This window comes from Phaenicophaeus curvirostris, chromosome 9 (genome assembly GCF_032191515.1).
Source record: "Phaenicophaeus curvirostris isolate KB17595 chromosome 9, BPBGC_Pcur_1.0, whole genome shotgun sequence".
In the NCBI taxonomy this organism is placed as follows: domain Eukaryota; kingdom Metazoa; phylum Chordata; class Aves; order Cuculiformes; family Cuculidae; genus Phaenicophaeus; species Phaenicophaeus curvirostris.
The window spans coordinates 5,520,327-5,533,681 of record NC_091400.1 but is presented as its reverse complement, the minus strand read 5'-3'; the positions used below and the strand labels follow the sequence as shown (position 1 = coordinate 5,533,681).

The 13,355-nt window shown below is 38.2% G+C and overlaps 1 protein-coding gene across 1 annotated transcript; it reads left to right on the top strand.

Annotated features, from left to right (window-relative positions):
• The first annotated feature begins 1,198 nt into the window (after window positions 1–1,198).
• DNAJC12 (DnaJ heat shock protein family (Hsp40) member C12) lies at window positions 1,199–11,292 on the top strand. Its single transcript, XM_069863212.1, has 5 exons — window positions 1,199–1,314; window positions 4,464–4,542; window positions 6,831–6,970; window positions 8,184–8,385; window positions 10,137–11,292. Exons 1-5 carry the CDS (start codon window positions 1,237–1,239, stop codon window positions 10,229–10,231), a joined length of 594 nt encoding a protein of 197 aa, XP_069719313.1. The 5' UTR covers window positions 1,199–1,236; the 3' UTR covers window positions 10,232–11,292.
• Window positions 11,293–13,355: the final 2,063 nt, after the last annotated feature.

The following is a 13,355-nucleotide window of genomic DNA, read 5'->3' as shown; positions in this document are numbered from 1 at the left end:
TGAATGGCCACTGGATCCTTCACTGATTAACACAGCCCTGCTCTTGCCTTGGTCACAGCCCCTGTGTCTGTTCTGTGTAGGCTCTCCTACCAGGTCTGTGCATCTAAAATTGTATAACTATTCAAGGCATCTGGTTGTAAGTGCTGCTTTAAAGAATCAGCAATATTTAACAACATTAAACAACTTGGATTACTAAACTCTTGCAGGGGTGGGGAAAGCAAAAATATAGCTCCTTAGGCTCCAAAGGAAAAGACTTTAGCAAGTGGTTAGTATTACATGTAAGAAATAATCGTTTTTAATCAATAGATCATAAAAGACACAACAGTTAAATACGTCTGTAAAGTCTTTGCTGGACTAAGGCCTTGATAGTTAATCACAGTTTAAAATTAAAAGCATTTCATTTTGCTGTGAAATGAGTTTTACAAGGAATGTGTTCTGCACACAACGCAGACCTTCAAGATGTAATTGAATGTGAAAAAGAATATTTAACGTGATAGTAGGCAGTAGGTATTTCATGTTGTCTTTTTATAGTCTTAATTTTGGCTGGTGTACAAACTGATGTACAAGGGCTGTTTGCTTTTGAAGAATAGCGTTTATGTATCCTCAGTAGCCTTCAAGGAGTAAAGAATTACCCTTTTCTGTTGAAGTGACTGACAAAACGCTGAGAGGCTATGGCAAGGTCAGTATTTCATTCTCAAAAGTTTGCAGCCCTGCAATCATTGATTTGGAAGTAACCCTTACTTTTTCTGTAATTACCTGTATAATCTACTCGTCAAAGATGTTAGCAAAAGTTGCAATTAAAAATCAAGTAGAAAATGTATTTAAGTATATGTAGGGTCAGGTGTAGAAAAGCCTTTAAGTACGTGCCTGATTTTGAGTGGCTCTACACGTGATGGCGTGATATAAATCTCAAGTAGATTTTTGTTAGCATCCAGAACTCTTTTTCAGCCTGGATGAAGCCCAGGGTTTTATGTTGAAGTGACTTTGGCAACTACAAATCCCAGGGAGCATTGCCATTAGCAGGTTTGTGCAAGCGGATTGGCATCCTGCAGGGACCAATCGCAGACAGAGAATGCAAGAAAATCCATGGGTGTCAGCTGCCAGTATTAAAAAGCACCGGAGAGAGCTGCAGACCTGAGTGCGAATTGCCTGTTTCCCTGGGTCCCTTGTCACGCCTGTGCGAGCTTTGTGTCGATATTGTATTTTACACCCTCTGTGCTTGCTGGACCAGTCAGGATGGATGCAATTCTGAACTGCAAACCGGATGACTTGGAGGATTACTACAACTTGCTAGGATGTGATGAACTGTCTACGGTAAGAGCCTTCCCCACCTTCACGCCAGGTCGATAGCATTTTGAATGCACTTCTCTCTCTCCAGGGGGGATGTGAAGTATATATCTTTACAGGCAGGACTACATGAAATGCATTGTGAACCTTCTTTCTTGTCACTTTTAGTATCTCCCTTCGCAAAGCTCAATTTTCTGATCTGTATTCTGACGCTAAGCTCCTAGAATAGGGCTTATATTAAAAGTGTCATATAAACCAGAATAATGTTACAGAATCATAGAATCATTAGGCTGGAAAAGACCTTTGAGATCATCAGCTCCAGCTGTACCTATCTACTAAATCACGTCCCCAAGAACCTCATCTACCCGCTTTTTAAACACCTCCAGGAGTGGTGACTCAACCACCTCCCTGGGCAGCCTGTTCAAGTGAAATAATGTTTTTTTTCATTAACGTAGTTCCACATGTGATGTGGTTATGAATCATGAGCCGACTGCATCGATAACATCCAAATAATATTTTGGAGTGTATTTTCAGTTTTAAAAGGTGCAAAACGCTATTTGTATGCAGTTAATGCAATGAATGTTCATGTATCGTAGCTCACTGATAACGCTGTTGAGCCTCTCCGGTTTTATACTTATTTTTTACATTTTTTTAAAAAATGTATTCATCGGTTCAGAGGAAAACAAAAAATATCCTTTACATTCATCATATTAATGATTTTTAAGTGCTAATTTTAAATACATTCAAATATTAGTTTTACTGATCTGTCTAGGTAGGAGATACCTACTCACTAGAGTAGAGACTTTACAATGAGATCTAGCTAAGCAATTGTTGAATGATTTGTAGCTAAGCAAGTCTTCTTCCTAAAGATGTCCGTGTGACATTTTTTGGGTAGTTTGGGTAACATTTTTTAATCTAGTAGCTGTATTAACTGGAATCGTGTTTTGATTTTGGGAAAGGAGTTTTGATTGCTCTGCTATAATGCAGGGTGCATTCAGCGTAGATAAAAGCTCTATTTTGCTCAGTAAATTTAATCGGATGCTTTCAACTGTCCTAGTGGTCAAATGCTGGGAAAATACTTATGTCTTTTCTATCACTGAAAGCCTACTAGTAACTATCTTCAATCTGTTGCAGAAGGCAATTCAAAGCTTTTCCTGAGAGGACTCTTAAAAAGTCATATCCCAGCAGAGGGCGGTGGTAAAGCTTCTGTGTAGGCTTGTTTCTCAGACACTTTCTAATTTTCTATCTCACGCTAATTCTTTAAGGGCTTAGCAATTCATGAATGGTTCAAGTATGTAAGATAATGATTTTTCAAATTTTTCAAAATTAATTTGAAAAGATGGAATAAATGCTAAGGGGTCCTGAGAAATAATCTGCCAAGTGTTATTTGTTATAATTATTTGTTACTAGATTATTTTTGATGTGGGAGTGGGAACTGAGATCACAGGTTGACTGAAGACTATGATTGCCTTCCTTCTGGATGGTGCACACGATTACTTCTAACAGTTAACAGAAAATTGTAGCATTACAGGTGATTTGAGATCACATTACTTGGAACGTGCAGTCAAGTATTTGCGGCAGCGCAAGATTCTTCAGGCACACGCAGCACATTCCCAGCTGCAGTACTTGCATCTAAGGGGCTGAAAATTCTGCTCTTGAGCTAATCTGATTAAATTTAGGCACAAATAGTCTCAATTTGTACAGATCTTCCCTGCATTCAAGTAAACACCCATGTTCATTCTTGGCTTGTAGAATTGAGCTCATGGACTCCTAGTTTATCTTTAGATTTGAGAGGAAGAGGGGAGATGTGATCTATGTCCTCTCCCAAGAATAGTGTTATTCACCTATAGTGGATCTTGGATACCTTCCTCGGTAAAACATCTCACTGAATACTTTATATAAATTTAATATATTTTGTATAAACTTCCCATAAACGTTCCCTTCTGCTGATATTCTGCTACTGTACATATTTTAACTTTAAAGTTCTCCTTTACGTAACTGAGTTCTAGAGATGGCAGCTGGCTATATACTAACCAGTTCCAGCACTTCTCTGTACAATATATAAATTTTTTTAAGTGTCTTACTGGCTGGAAATAAACCACCTCATATCTGTCCCTCGGGAAGAAGTTCCTAGGGAAAAAAAAAAGTGTAGAATGCTTAAGATACCACTGTAGACCATGTTTTTCCCAGCATATGACAACTTTTTTGTCAGCTAGTTGAGCAAACTGTAATTTTATTCTGAAGGAAAAAAGGTTATGAGTCTTAATTTTGAAATAAATAATTTAAATTGTATATGGATGTCAGGGTTTAAAGGATGAGGAATTTACATGAACAGCCTTCCTAGCATGGAAAAGAATAGTAGCTGATTGATATCCTAGGGCAAATTGTTGTGAAAGCCTAAGCTGTACTGGAAAGATGCAAAGAAGTTTTGTTTTCTGAATTATAATAAGAAGCAGATAATGTGAAAAATCAGAAAATGTGGGAATCGAAGCTGATGCTCACTCCTGTGGCTTCCTGTATTTTGTTAACTGCTAATATGTCTGTTTTTCCAGTGGTTGTAATACTTTATGGTACTATAAACTGCAAGAACTTATCATTAACTAATAAACTAATACACGGCAATTTTCTAATGTTGATTATGAATTTATTCTATTCCAAGCCAAGCTTTTTGCACAGAAAATCAACTTAACAGGAAGAACATGAACTGCTGGTTATCTAGCTTTATGGTATCCAAGGTGGGAAGGTTATGTGGCACTATGGAGAAAGCCATCACCAATTGAACTTCAGCAGTGAGTTTTTATTAAAAATTAGTGTTGATTAAACAAGTGAAGAGCAGCTGAAGCATTTTCCCAGCATGATCAAATGTAAGGAAAGTGTTTCACACACGTGATCTTTACACATTTTTCTTAAAGCTGCCTTGTGGTATTAGATGACTGAGCTTCACAAAAACAAGGATAAGGATGAGTGCATGGAGATAAAGTCAAATTAGCAGCGTCACTGACAGATGATTGTTGTTACCTGTTTTGCTCATACTAAAGCTTGTAAAAATGAATAGGAAAACCCCCCCACCTTTCAGCATTCTTTGTTGTTCCTCCTGACCCTTTTCAAAAAACAAATTTGAGAACCTTTTCTGCGTATATGTATTTACTCACGGTAAATCTCAACATTCTGTTTAGGTTGAACAAATTCTTGCAGAATTTAAGGTTAAAGCCCTTGAATGTCATCCTGACAAACATCCTGGGAACCCCAGAGCAGGTATATATTCTTTCCTGTTTAAAAGCTATCTATTTTTTTTCTTACGTTAACATGACTAAGATAAATTCAGCCTTATGACTTCATTGAATTTTTTTTCTCTCCGATATATCTTAATTGTCATATGTATTGAGTGTATTCTGTTTAGGTAGCAAGCTTCAGTGTTCTTTTCTAACACTTGCACACTCCTAGGTGGCAGAACAGGAAGACAGTTGAATGATTTCCCCCTGTGGCCCCCGCACTCCAGGACTTTTAGGGTTTTTTTACTTTCTGTGGTAGAATATCTTTTAATCAAGAAGTTGCTTATGGAGCGTACCCCTTTCTTGACCTGCGAAGTTGGCCTGCTGCCATGCTCAGTGGCACTCAAGCACAATACTTGCGTCAACTAGGTAATTTGCTTCCATGAACAAGCCCATCAGGAACACATAAAATGTACTTTAGTTTCTTTTAATGAAATTTTGTGACTGGAAATAAAGAGAAGCCAGCACCACATGAGTAGCCATCTGTTTGCAGAACAACCGCAAACATTTGTGTTTATGAAAGTGTGCAGTTCGTCATACCTGTGACAGCAGGGCAGCATCTGTGTGATTTGGAGACAATTCATAACCACAAGATAGCCCTGATCAGTGCTCACTGACATCTGAATAGCTTATATTATAATAAAGTTTGTTCTTATCATAATTATGGTCCCCACCAAAAATGTGTTGTGAGATAATTAAATACGCTTCTCATTTTGCACCAAGCTTTTCCTTTGAGTTGTTTCTTTTACTATAAACTGAACAACATAAGCATAAACTGAATACCATATCCTACTTACTTGTCCAAGCCTGGCTTCTTCGCACCCTCCCCAGAGGTAGCAGAACTGGGGGTAGCAGGTGTTAAATGAGACTCGTGCTCCACTGCCTGGAGCAAAGCTCTCAGCAAGGCTTGGCTTTCCTAGATGTGCCTTTCTAGCTGAATCTCAGAGAGCTGACAAGGCAGGGGTTAAAAGGTGAAACAGGTGGGATTTTTCACTTTGAGATTCCCTGAGAAGGAAGCCCCTCAGAAATGATGTTTGAGACACAATCTATCACCTATTAACAATAATCTGATCACTGATATTTCGTTTATTCTAAATTATAGCACAAGCACCAATGAAACCAATGAGAACAACTTTCTTCACAGAAAATTCTGGCTATTGCAGCAGGGAACTAAGAAACTATTCCAGTGCATGGTCCTGTCTGTCTGCACCACTATCCCCTGCTCCCTCCCCAGTTGATTGAAATGAAGTAATGCAAAAAAAGGAGGCCAAGTGCCAAATGTTGGAGCAGTTTTGTTTGTCAAGGAGAAATATTTTATGCTCCGTTTACCTTACAGAATGTGAAAGTTTATATTTTTTTCTTTCATCAGCTTAAAGCTCAATAAAGTGTATTTAAAGTAGCCTTTTTATTTGTTGAAAACTACTGACACTAGAAAAAGGAAACCTAATAGAACTGTCCTCTCAGCCTGTTGTCTGTTGTTTGATTTATGGTTATTTCTTTTGATTAGTGTTTTCGCTTAGTGTATTTCAAAAGAAATCCCTCTAAAATGTAAACTAGAATAAATGAATAATAATAATACATCATTGTAACACAGGTGACTCATAGATAAAATCTTTGTAACCCTTCTCTAAATAGTAACAGGCAGCTGCATCCTCAGTAACCACTTAATGAACAATTATCCTGTAGGGAAAAATAAGAGCTCTCATTCATGCGGTCTGGTATTCCAGATAACATTTTACCATACATAGCAGTCATACCTAATAAAATGTACAAGTTAGTTAATTTGAACTACATTTAGATTCCTCCTCTTCCTTATATCTTTTTTTTTTTTTTGTCCCCCTCATGTTTTCTTGGTGTTGTGCTTTGCTTTTACTTACTTGCTGCTGTGGACGTAAGTGTATTCCTTCTAAAATTTATCACACTGTTTTTAATTTCTCCTTTTAAGGTTGCCTGCATGGGGTGACTTGTGCCTTTTGTCTGATGTGCTCTGTAAGTTTCTCTAAAATGAAGTTTAGGAGATTTTGAAGCCAGTACTCAAGTGAGCTTCTTAGTCCTGGCTTGGAAAGGATGTCACTTGTCAACCAAAGGTGCTAAAGCCACCTAAAACTGTGCAAAGCTATAGGTAGAACCACCACATACATCATTCAGCTCTCCTTCTGTATCCTCTACTGGCCTTGCTCTAAGCCATTGTTGGCAGCTCCCCGTTCACATCTGAATTCATTTCTTTGAAAACAAATATTGGCTTCAGTATCTTTTTGGTTTGTGTTCTAGTGGAGAATTTCCAGAGGCTGCAGCAAGCTAAGGAGATTCTTACTAATGATGAGAGTCGAGCGCGCTACGATTACTGGCGACGGAGCAAAATCACTATTCCATTCCAGCAGTGGGAGGCCCTGAGCAGTTCAGTGAAAACGGTTGGTGTTGCCCAAGTTTGGGCTGTCAGGAGGAGGAAGGGGTAGGGCTGGTTCAGAGGAAATATTGCTGTGAGTGAGGGGATGAGTTTCACCACTTCTGCTGAAGGGGGGTGGTTTGGGGACAGGAATAGTGCAGAGTGATTCCTGCATTGAGGAAATTAAGGAGATTCAGGAAAAATTGGAAAGCTGTAGAAGCCCATTCACAGAATGCTTTTAGGCTAGTAGTTTTAAAGTGAATTTATCAAGTTGCTGCTTTTATGTGTATTATATGACAATTAAGTAACTTAAGAGCTGTTTTCAAATGCACTTTACTTTTGTAGGAACCTTTTATTTATTTTCAAAGCTAGGACCTTTGCATACTATTTTTCTTTTGGAATATTCTTTATCTTTTTTTCTTGTAATCTGATTAAATAAAGAGCTCATTGAAACATCTAGATGGTAGGTTCCTTGGAACCCTGGGCTTCACACGGGTCTTTGGAGGGCCGCTGCTAGGCTAGTGGGGTGATTCGTGACAGAGGCAGATGTTCTGAGGGCTGTTTTCCCAACTAATTTTGCTACTGAGATAATTTGGTAGCATGTTCCTAATAGATCCTAATTCCATGATGTTTGATGGTTTTTTTGTCTATCTTATAGGGTGAATGATAGTAAAGTCTGCATGGTCAGATTATAAGACAGGTGAACAAATGTTTTCCCTTGCCATTTCTGCCCACCTCAGTTCTGCTTATGAGAGAAGCCCTAGAGCCTCTTCAACTAAAGCCTTATGCCTGAGCTTAAATGTTTGCTGAAGTATCCCATCAAGCTTAGCTCAATTCCAAACTGAAGTCATTCCACAGACTTTAATAGTAAAGCTTTCAAAATTGTCTTGTTTTCAAAGAACATCTTGAAGTCAAAGACAGCTTTGAAAATAGATACTAAGTCACCTGAACTCTCTTAAAACAGTGTCGTGACAGAAGAAACGGGACAAAAGACCCTTAGAATTTTTTGATGCATTTGTACATGTTTTTCTTCATCCCCATCTGACTTAAGGTATCCTCTCAAGTGCTTTTTGCAGTGGGAAACATGCTTTCCCCTAGGCTGTTGACCTGCAAGCTTCTCTCTAATATGTGTTTTATTTAAACTACTTGTTACTACAATATAAAAAATAAAAGAGAAGTTTATTAGAATTCTTTTAAGGCATAGGAATTAGTTCTTTGTTGTTTTTGCATTTCTTTAGTCAATGCACTGGGCTGTCCAAAGTAAGAAGGACCAAATGCTGGAAGCTCCTGACTTGAATAATAGCAACAACATAAATAATGAGATTTGGACCCAACAGACTGAAAACAATGAAGAGGGATTGTCAGATGGGGACAGGGAGCAAGAAGATGTTGCAATTCCTGATGTGAAACCACAGCCTTCAAGTAATCCAGACTCTCCAAGTAAGTGCAAACAGCAGTTACAGAAAATTGCATTATCCAGGGACTGGCCTGCAGTGGAGGCTTTTAGTCATGAGAAATTCTTCTCCAGAATAAAATGTTTAATTGGTAGCTTTTTTGATGTGGTTTTGGGTTGGGGTTTTGTTTTGGGTTTTATGTTGTTTATTCAATTTTTAAGCTTTCAGACCTTTGTTCTTCCCTACCCCATGTCTGCTCACTTGTTTGCTAGTAAAACCAAAAACTGAAGAAGGAAAAAACACAATTTCTTCTAAATCAAAAGGAAAAGTTCAGTTTTGCTGCTATATCAAAATTAAAAAAAGCAATTATTAAAAAATAACCTTAAAAATGGGAAAGAAAACATTTCGGTATTAAGTATGTTTGTTTTTTTTTTCCTCTGGCATTCAGTATTTACACCTAGTTTGCATCTGATGAGTTAGTGAGGACTAAAAATTGAGACTTGAAGGCTTCTTTGGTATTTGAACAGGTTTTGTAAAAAATTGTCCACGTACCAGAATAAAAGTGTGTTTCAAAAGCCGTCATCTGGCCAGTTAGTATTCACTGTCTGTTGCTTAGGTTAATACACCTGTATTGAAGTTTACTCATGACAGTGGCCACCCTCTGTTCTGCTTGATCCTTCAGGAGCTTCATAATCTTAAGCTCATGTTATCAGAGAAATATTAAACAAAGTCCTGGCCTTTCTTCCCAGCTTGATCAAACAGGAAAGTTGAACTGTGAGGTAGCAAAACCTAATTTAATCCCAAACATTTGTGGAACAAAGAAAACAGTTAAGAAAATTCTACAAACAGTTGTGTGCAAGGAATAACTGAAAATTTTATATTGAAAAATTATGCTCTATGAAATTATACCTTTTTTTTGTTATTAAATCATTACTGTATCCTTTGTAAACAGTAAAATTTCACTGTAAAGAAAACATCAACTTGTTCCTTATAGTCGCGGACTCATAGAATGGTTTGGGTTGGAAAGGACCTTAAAGATCATCTAGTTCCAGCCTCCCTGCCATGGGCAGGGGCACCTCCCACTAGATCAGGCTGCCCAAGCCCCCATCCAACCTGGCCTTGAACATTCTTGATGTCAGGGTGTTGATAGTGCTTTTGCTTCGGTCCAGGAAAATTTATTATATTGGATTCCACTTTGAAACTGGGTTATTCTCAGTTGCTGTCTGCTGGTCTGTGAGAACTGTGGACTACAACTCCACGTAGCTATTTCAGCCAGAATAAGAAATTGTAATACTAAGTCTGGTAACAGGCTTTAGCTTCCTGAGACAGGAAGGTCATATTTTAGTTATTAACAGCCCATGATCATAAAAATATAGCGCAGGGGCTGAAAAACACCTGTACTCCCTTGTGCATGGAAAGGATCTTCTCTGCCTTTCCTCACACTGCTGCCTTTCATGTACTTGGAGATATATCATGTCACCCTCTATCTTATCTTCTTTAGTATAAGCAAATGCAACTTTTTCAGCTCTTCTTTGGAAGTCCTATTTTCTGCATTACCATCATTCTTCCTGTTCTCTTTCGGACTCTTCCCAGCTGATTCGAAGTTTGGTGTTCGCTTGAGTTCTTGTTCAAACGGTGCCAAGAACACAGAGATTGTCCCTGCTAGTCAAGAGCACCAGAAGTGAACAATTTTTTACATACTTTTTTGTGGGGGAAGATTATCAAGTATTGTTTCAGACAACTTAGTTTTACATATGTTTATAATAATTTACTTGCCTTTCTCTTATTTGTCCTCAGGATTTTCAGAGGCAAACTACCTGCACTTGCGCTTCCGCTGGTCAGGGGATGCTCCATCAGAGCTTCTGAGGAAGTTCAGGAACTATGAGATCTAAAACGCCAACTACGCAAGAGTGTGAGATCATCTGTTCAACAACTCAGTATTTCTTCTTGTCAGCAGTTATAAGTTATTTGTATTTTGTATTCCTTCATTGTGATACGAAAGTTGTTTGAATAAATGTCTTAATACTGATCTGTTAACACATGTGCTATGAGCATTACAGAGGGAGGTCTTTTTGGTCAATAAGCAAAATTCAATAAGCAAAGCCCTTTTCAGTATTAACATGAAGTGCTTTTGTGAAGTTATCTAGAATTTTATATAGTTTTGTATCCTTAAATATCATGTAGTGAATAGTGTTTCTCAGTATTTTGATATTATAAAGAATTACTCTTGGTAGAACCAGAAGTCAGTGTTAGACTCCAGCATATAATCCTATTTGATGATGTTCCAGAAAGCTATAAGAGAATGAACTTTAAACAAAGCTGTGCTTATTTCTGAACTACGTACCTGGTTCACTTCTCTATTGCATTGTGCTTTGCTGTAGTGATTTGTAATGCACCCCTGCACAAAACTGTTACAAACATAACTTGTTGGAGAATTGCGATCTTCCCATACAGATGAAATAAGAACTATTAATTATCTAAGAAGGTCACTGTGATAGATCGAACGCTCTTAAAAATCCCTTGCTTTCTATTTTAACAAGTACACTTTTTGCACCAGTTATTTATTTTGGAAGGCAGTTGCAGAACTTCACTTCTCTCATTAACAACTTTCATCTTAAGATTTCTTGATGGTCAACTGATGGCCCTTGTACGTGTGCCAGCGTTGTCCTGTGGCTTAATAGTAATTTCCCTCCCTGCTCTGGCCTGGCAGACAGACTCTTATCAGGGTTTTATATTGAGAGGAATGAAGAATCAGGCTGGTCAGCATTAATGTGTGCAAAATCTCACATTTAATTTTTTTTTGATGTTTTGGGCAACTTTTCAGATTTTACGTCGTGTTTATTTATTTTGTATTTGCTTCCTTTGTAAACCTGACTAATGTGTCAGGTGTTGACACTGTGGTTTTGTGCAGGCAAGTAATTCCATCAGCAACAAATAAAACTTCATGCATACAGGTAGGGGTTATTTTCATGTTTCAAAACTGAAATCCTCTACCCACCGCAGAGATCCCTTTCGAGTTTCTTGTTTCTTATTCCTTTAGTGGGTCAAAGCTTAAGGGAATCCAGTTATAAATCCTGGGCATCTTTGTGGAAAGTCTAACCTGAAAACTACAGTCTTCTCCCAACAGAGAAACAATACTGTGATGTGTGTCTCTCCCCAGAGTGACACGTTTGGCTCTGCTGTGCAGGGTATGAGGTGCTGACTGACCTACTCTGCTTCTGTTTGCTACAAATCATAACACAAGTGCATGCCAATGGGCCCCTGATAATACGTACATCTTGTTAACCCCACTACTGTGTTTATTCTGATGCCGGTTTTCTTTACAGGGGATGATACCAGTGTTACCGCTGGTGGTGTTTGTACAAATTTATAAAAGCTCAAAGTACTGACGTTCTGCTGATGCGGTTGCATCAATCCTAGATTTGATGGCATCAGTAGCAACAGCAATTTTTACAGCACATCATCCTGTTTATCTGAAATCTGTGGGCTTTTTTATTATCCTACATGCTTTTTCCTTGCATATTTCGCAGCAGAAAATATTATAGAGATGAGATTAATAATTCTCTGTAATATCTGCTAAATGTAATTACAAATTTTCTTCTAGTGCATGTACTTGTTTCCTTTATATAAAGGTGTTTGCTCCAGAAAGACTTTTAATCAATTTTATAGAGAGGGACTGCGAAGAATATCAAACGGTAGTGGCAGAAAAAGCTCTAATTCATGTGAAGAATACAAAGTAGTAGGGTGCAACTTTTCTTTCTTCAACAAAATGATGGAAATGCAGCCAGCTGAAGTATTATACTTTGAATCCAAGAGCAGCTCAGAATCTCCTCTCCCCATTTCACTTGCTCATAAAGGTGGAAAGTAGTAGTTGGATGGATGATTTAGCACCTAACCAGCTGGTTTTCATTGAGAAGTGAGTATACAATAGACCTCTGAACGACAAACTCATTTCTCGTGTCGTTGAAACTGATGTCATTATTAGCCAAGTATGACATGGTTTGTTTTGGCAAAGCACCTTTAGATATTTGTTCTGGATGAATAATTGCAGGTATTTGGAAGACTCTTAGCCCAGCAGAAGTTGATGGCAAAACTTGCATTTTGCAACACACTTGCTAGAGATCAGTACTGTTATTAGTAGTGAAGTGAAGGAGGCAGGTTATTACCTGATGCTCTAGCACACTGATACAGAGGGTTTTCTGTTTATATATATATTTAACTTGAAATGGACTGATTTTGTGTATTTCTCAAATAGAGCTGAATTATCCTGTTCCTAGCAGAGAAAACCCAGGGGTACAGGAAAGCAGCTGGTGCTGCTTTTGGGACAGCATTGGTGCTACCCAAACTATTGGCTAGTAAGAACAATTAGTGGGAATGAGTGCACAGCCTGGTCGTAACTCATGTTAGAAAGGAAAATTCAAATTCATCAGTGTTACATCATTCAGAGCACACTCTCCTCCCCCAAGCATAAACTGCTTATCTGTTTTTGGTTGATTTTTTTTTTTAAATATATAGTATTTTTAGAAGATTTTTTGTAAATAGCATGAAAAGATGTAGAAAATGTCCCATATGATATTCACAACAATAACGTGGCACCTTGGGCTCTGCACTGCTAAGAACATAACATGCTTAAATATAAACTGGAGCAGGGGTTGTAAGGTGGATCTCAGTTTCTGGGACGTTGTGATTAAGAGGCAGCAGAGTCAGGTGCAGGTGGTTTTTCAGTGGTCAACAGAGAGTTTCACTTACACAAAGTGGGAACAGGTGCAAGAGGACAGTTGTTGGGGGTGGGATCAACAGCAACAGCCCCAGGTGAAATATATTAGGATCAGGGAGGGGGAGTCCTAGGCTGTAGGAGAAGGCAGGGGTCTGTGAGGGAGGGTAAGGCTGTCTCCCGACTGTCTGGGGTTTTTTTTTTTTTTTTTTTTGCTTTGAGTGAGATGGGAGGGGGAAAGAAAAAAAGAAAAAGGCAATTTATGTCTTGTAATAGAAGTGAGTATATTGATGATTAAACCA

Bases quoted from the DNA above. Each gene is read 5' to 3' on its own strand.
- DNAJC12 (XM_069863212.1), top strand. From the start codon at position 1,237: ATGGATGCAATTCTGAACTGCAAACCGGATGACTTGGAGGATTACTAC. The intron at 6,971-8,183 runs GTTGGTGTTGCC...GCATTTCTTTAG, and splicing joins TGAGCAGTTCAGTGAAAACG to TCAATGCACTGGGCTGTCCA. The intron at 8,386-10,136 runs GTAAGTGCAAAC...ATTTGTCCTCAG, and splicing joins AAGTAATCCAGACTCTCCAA to GATTTTCAGAGGCAAACTAC.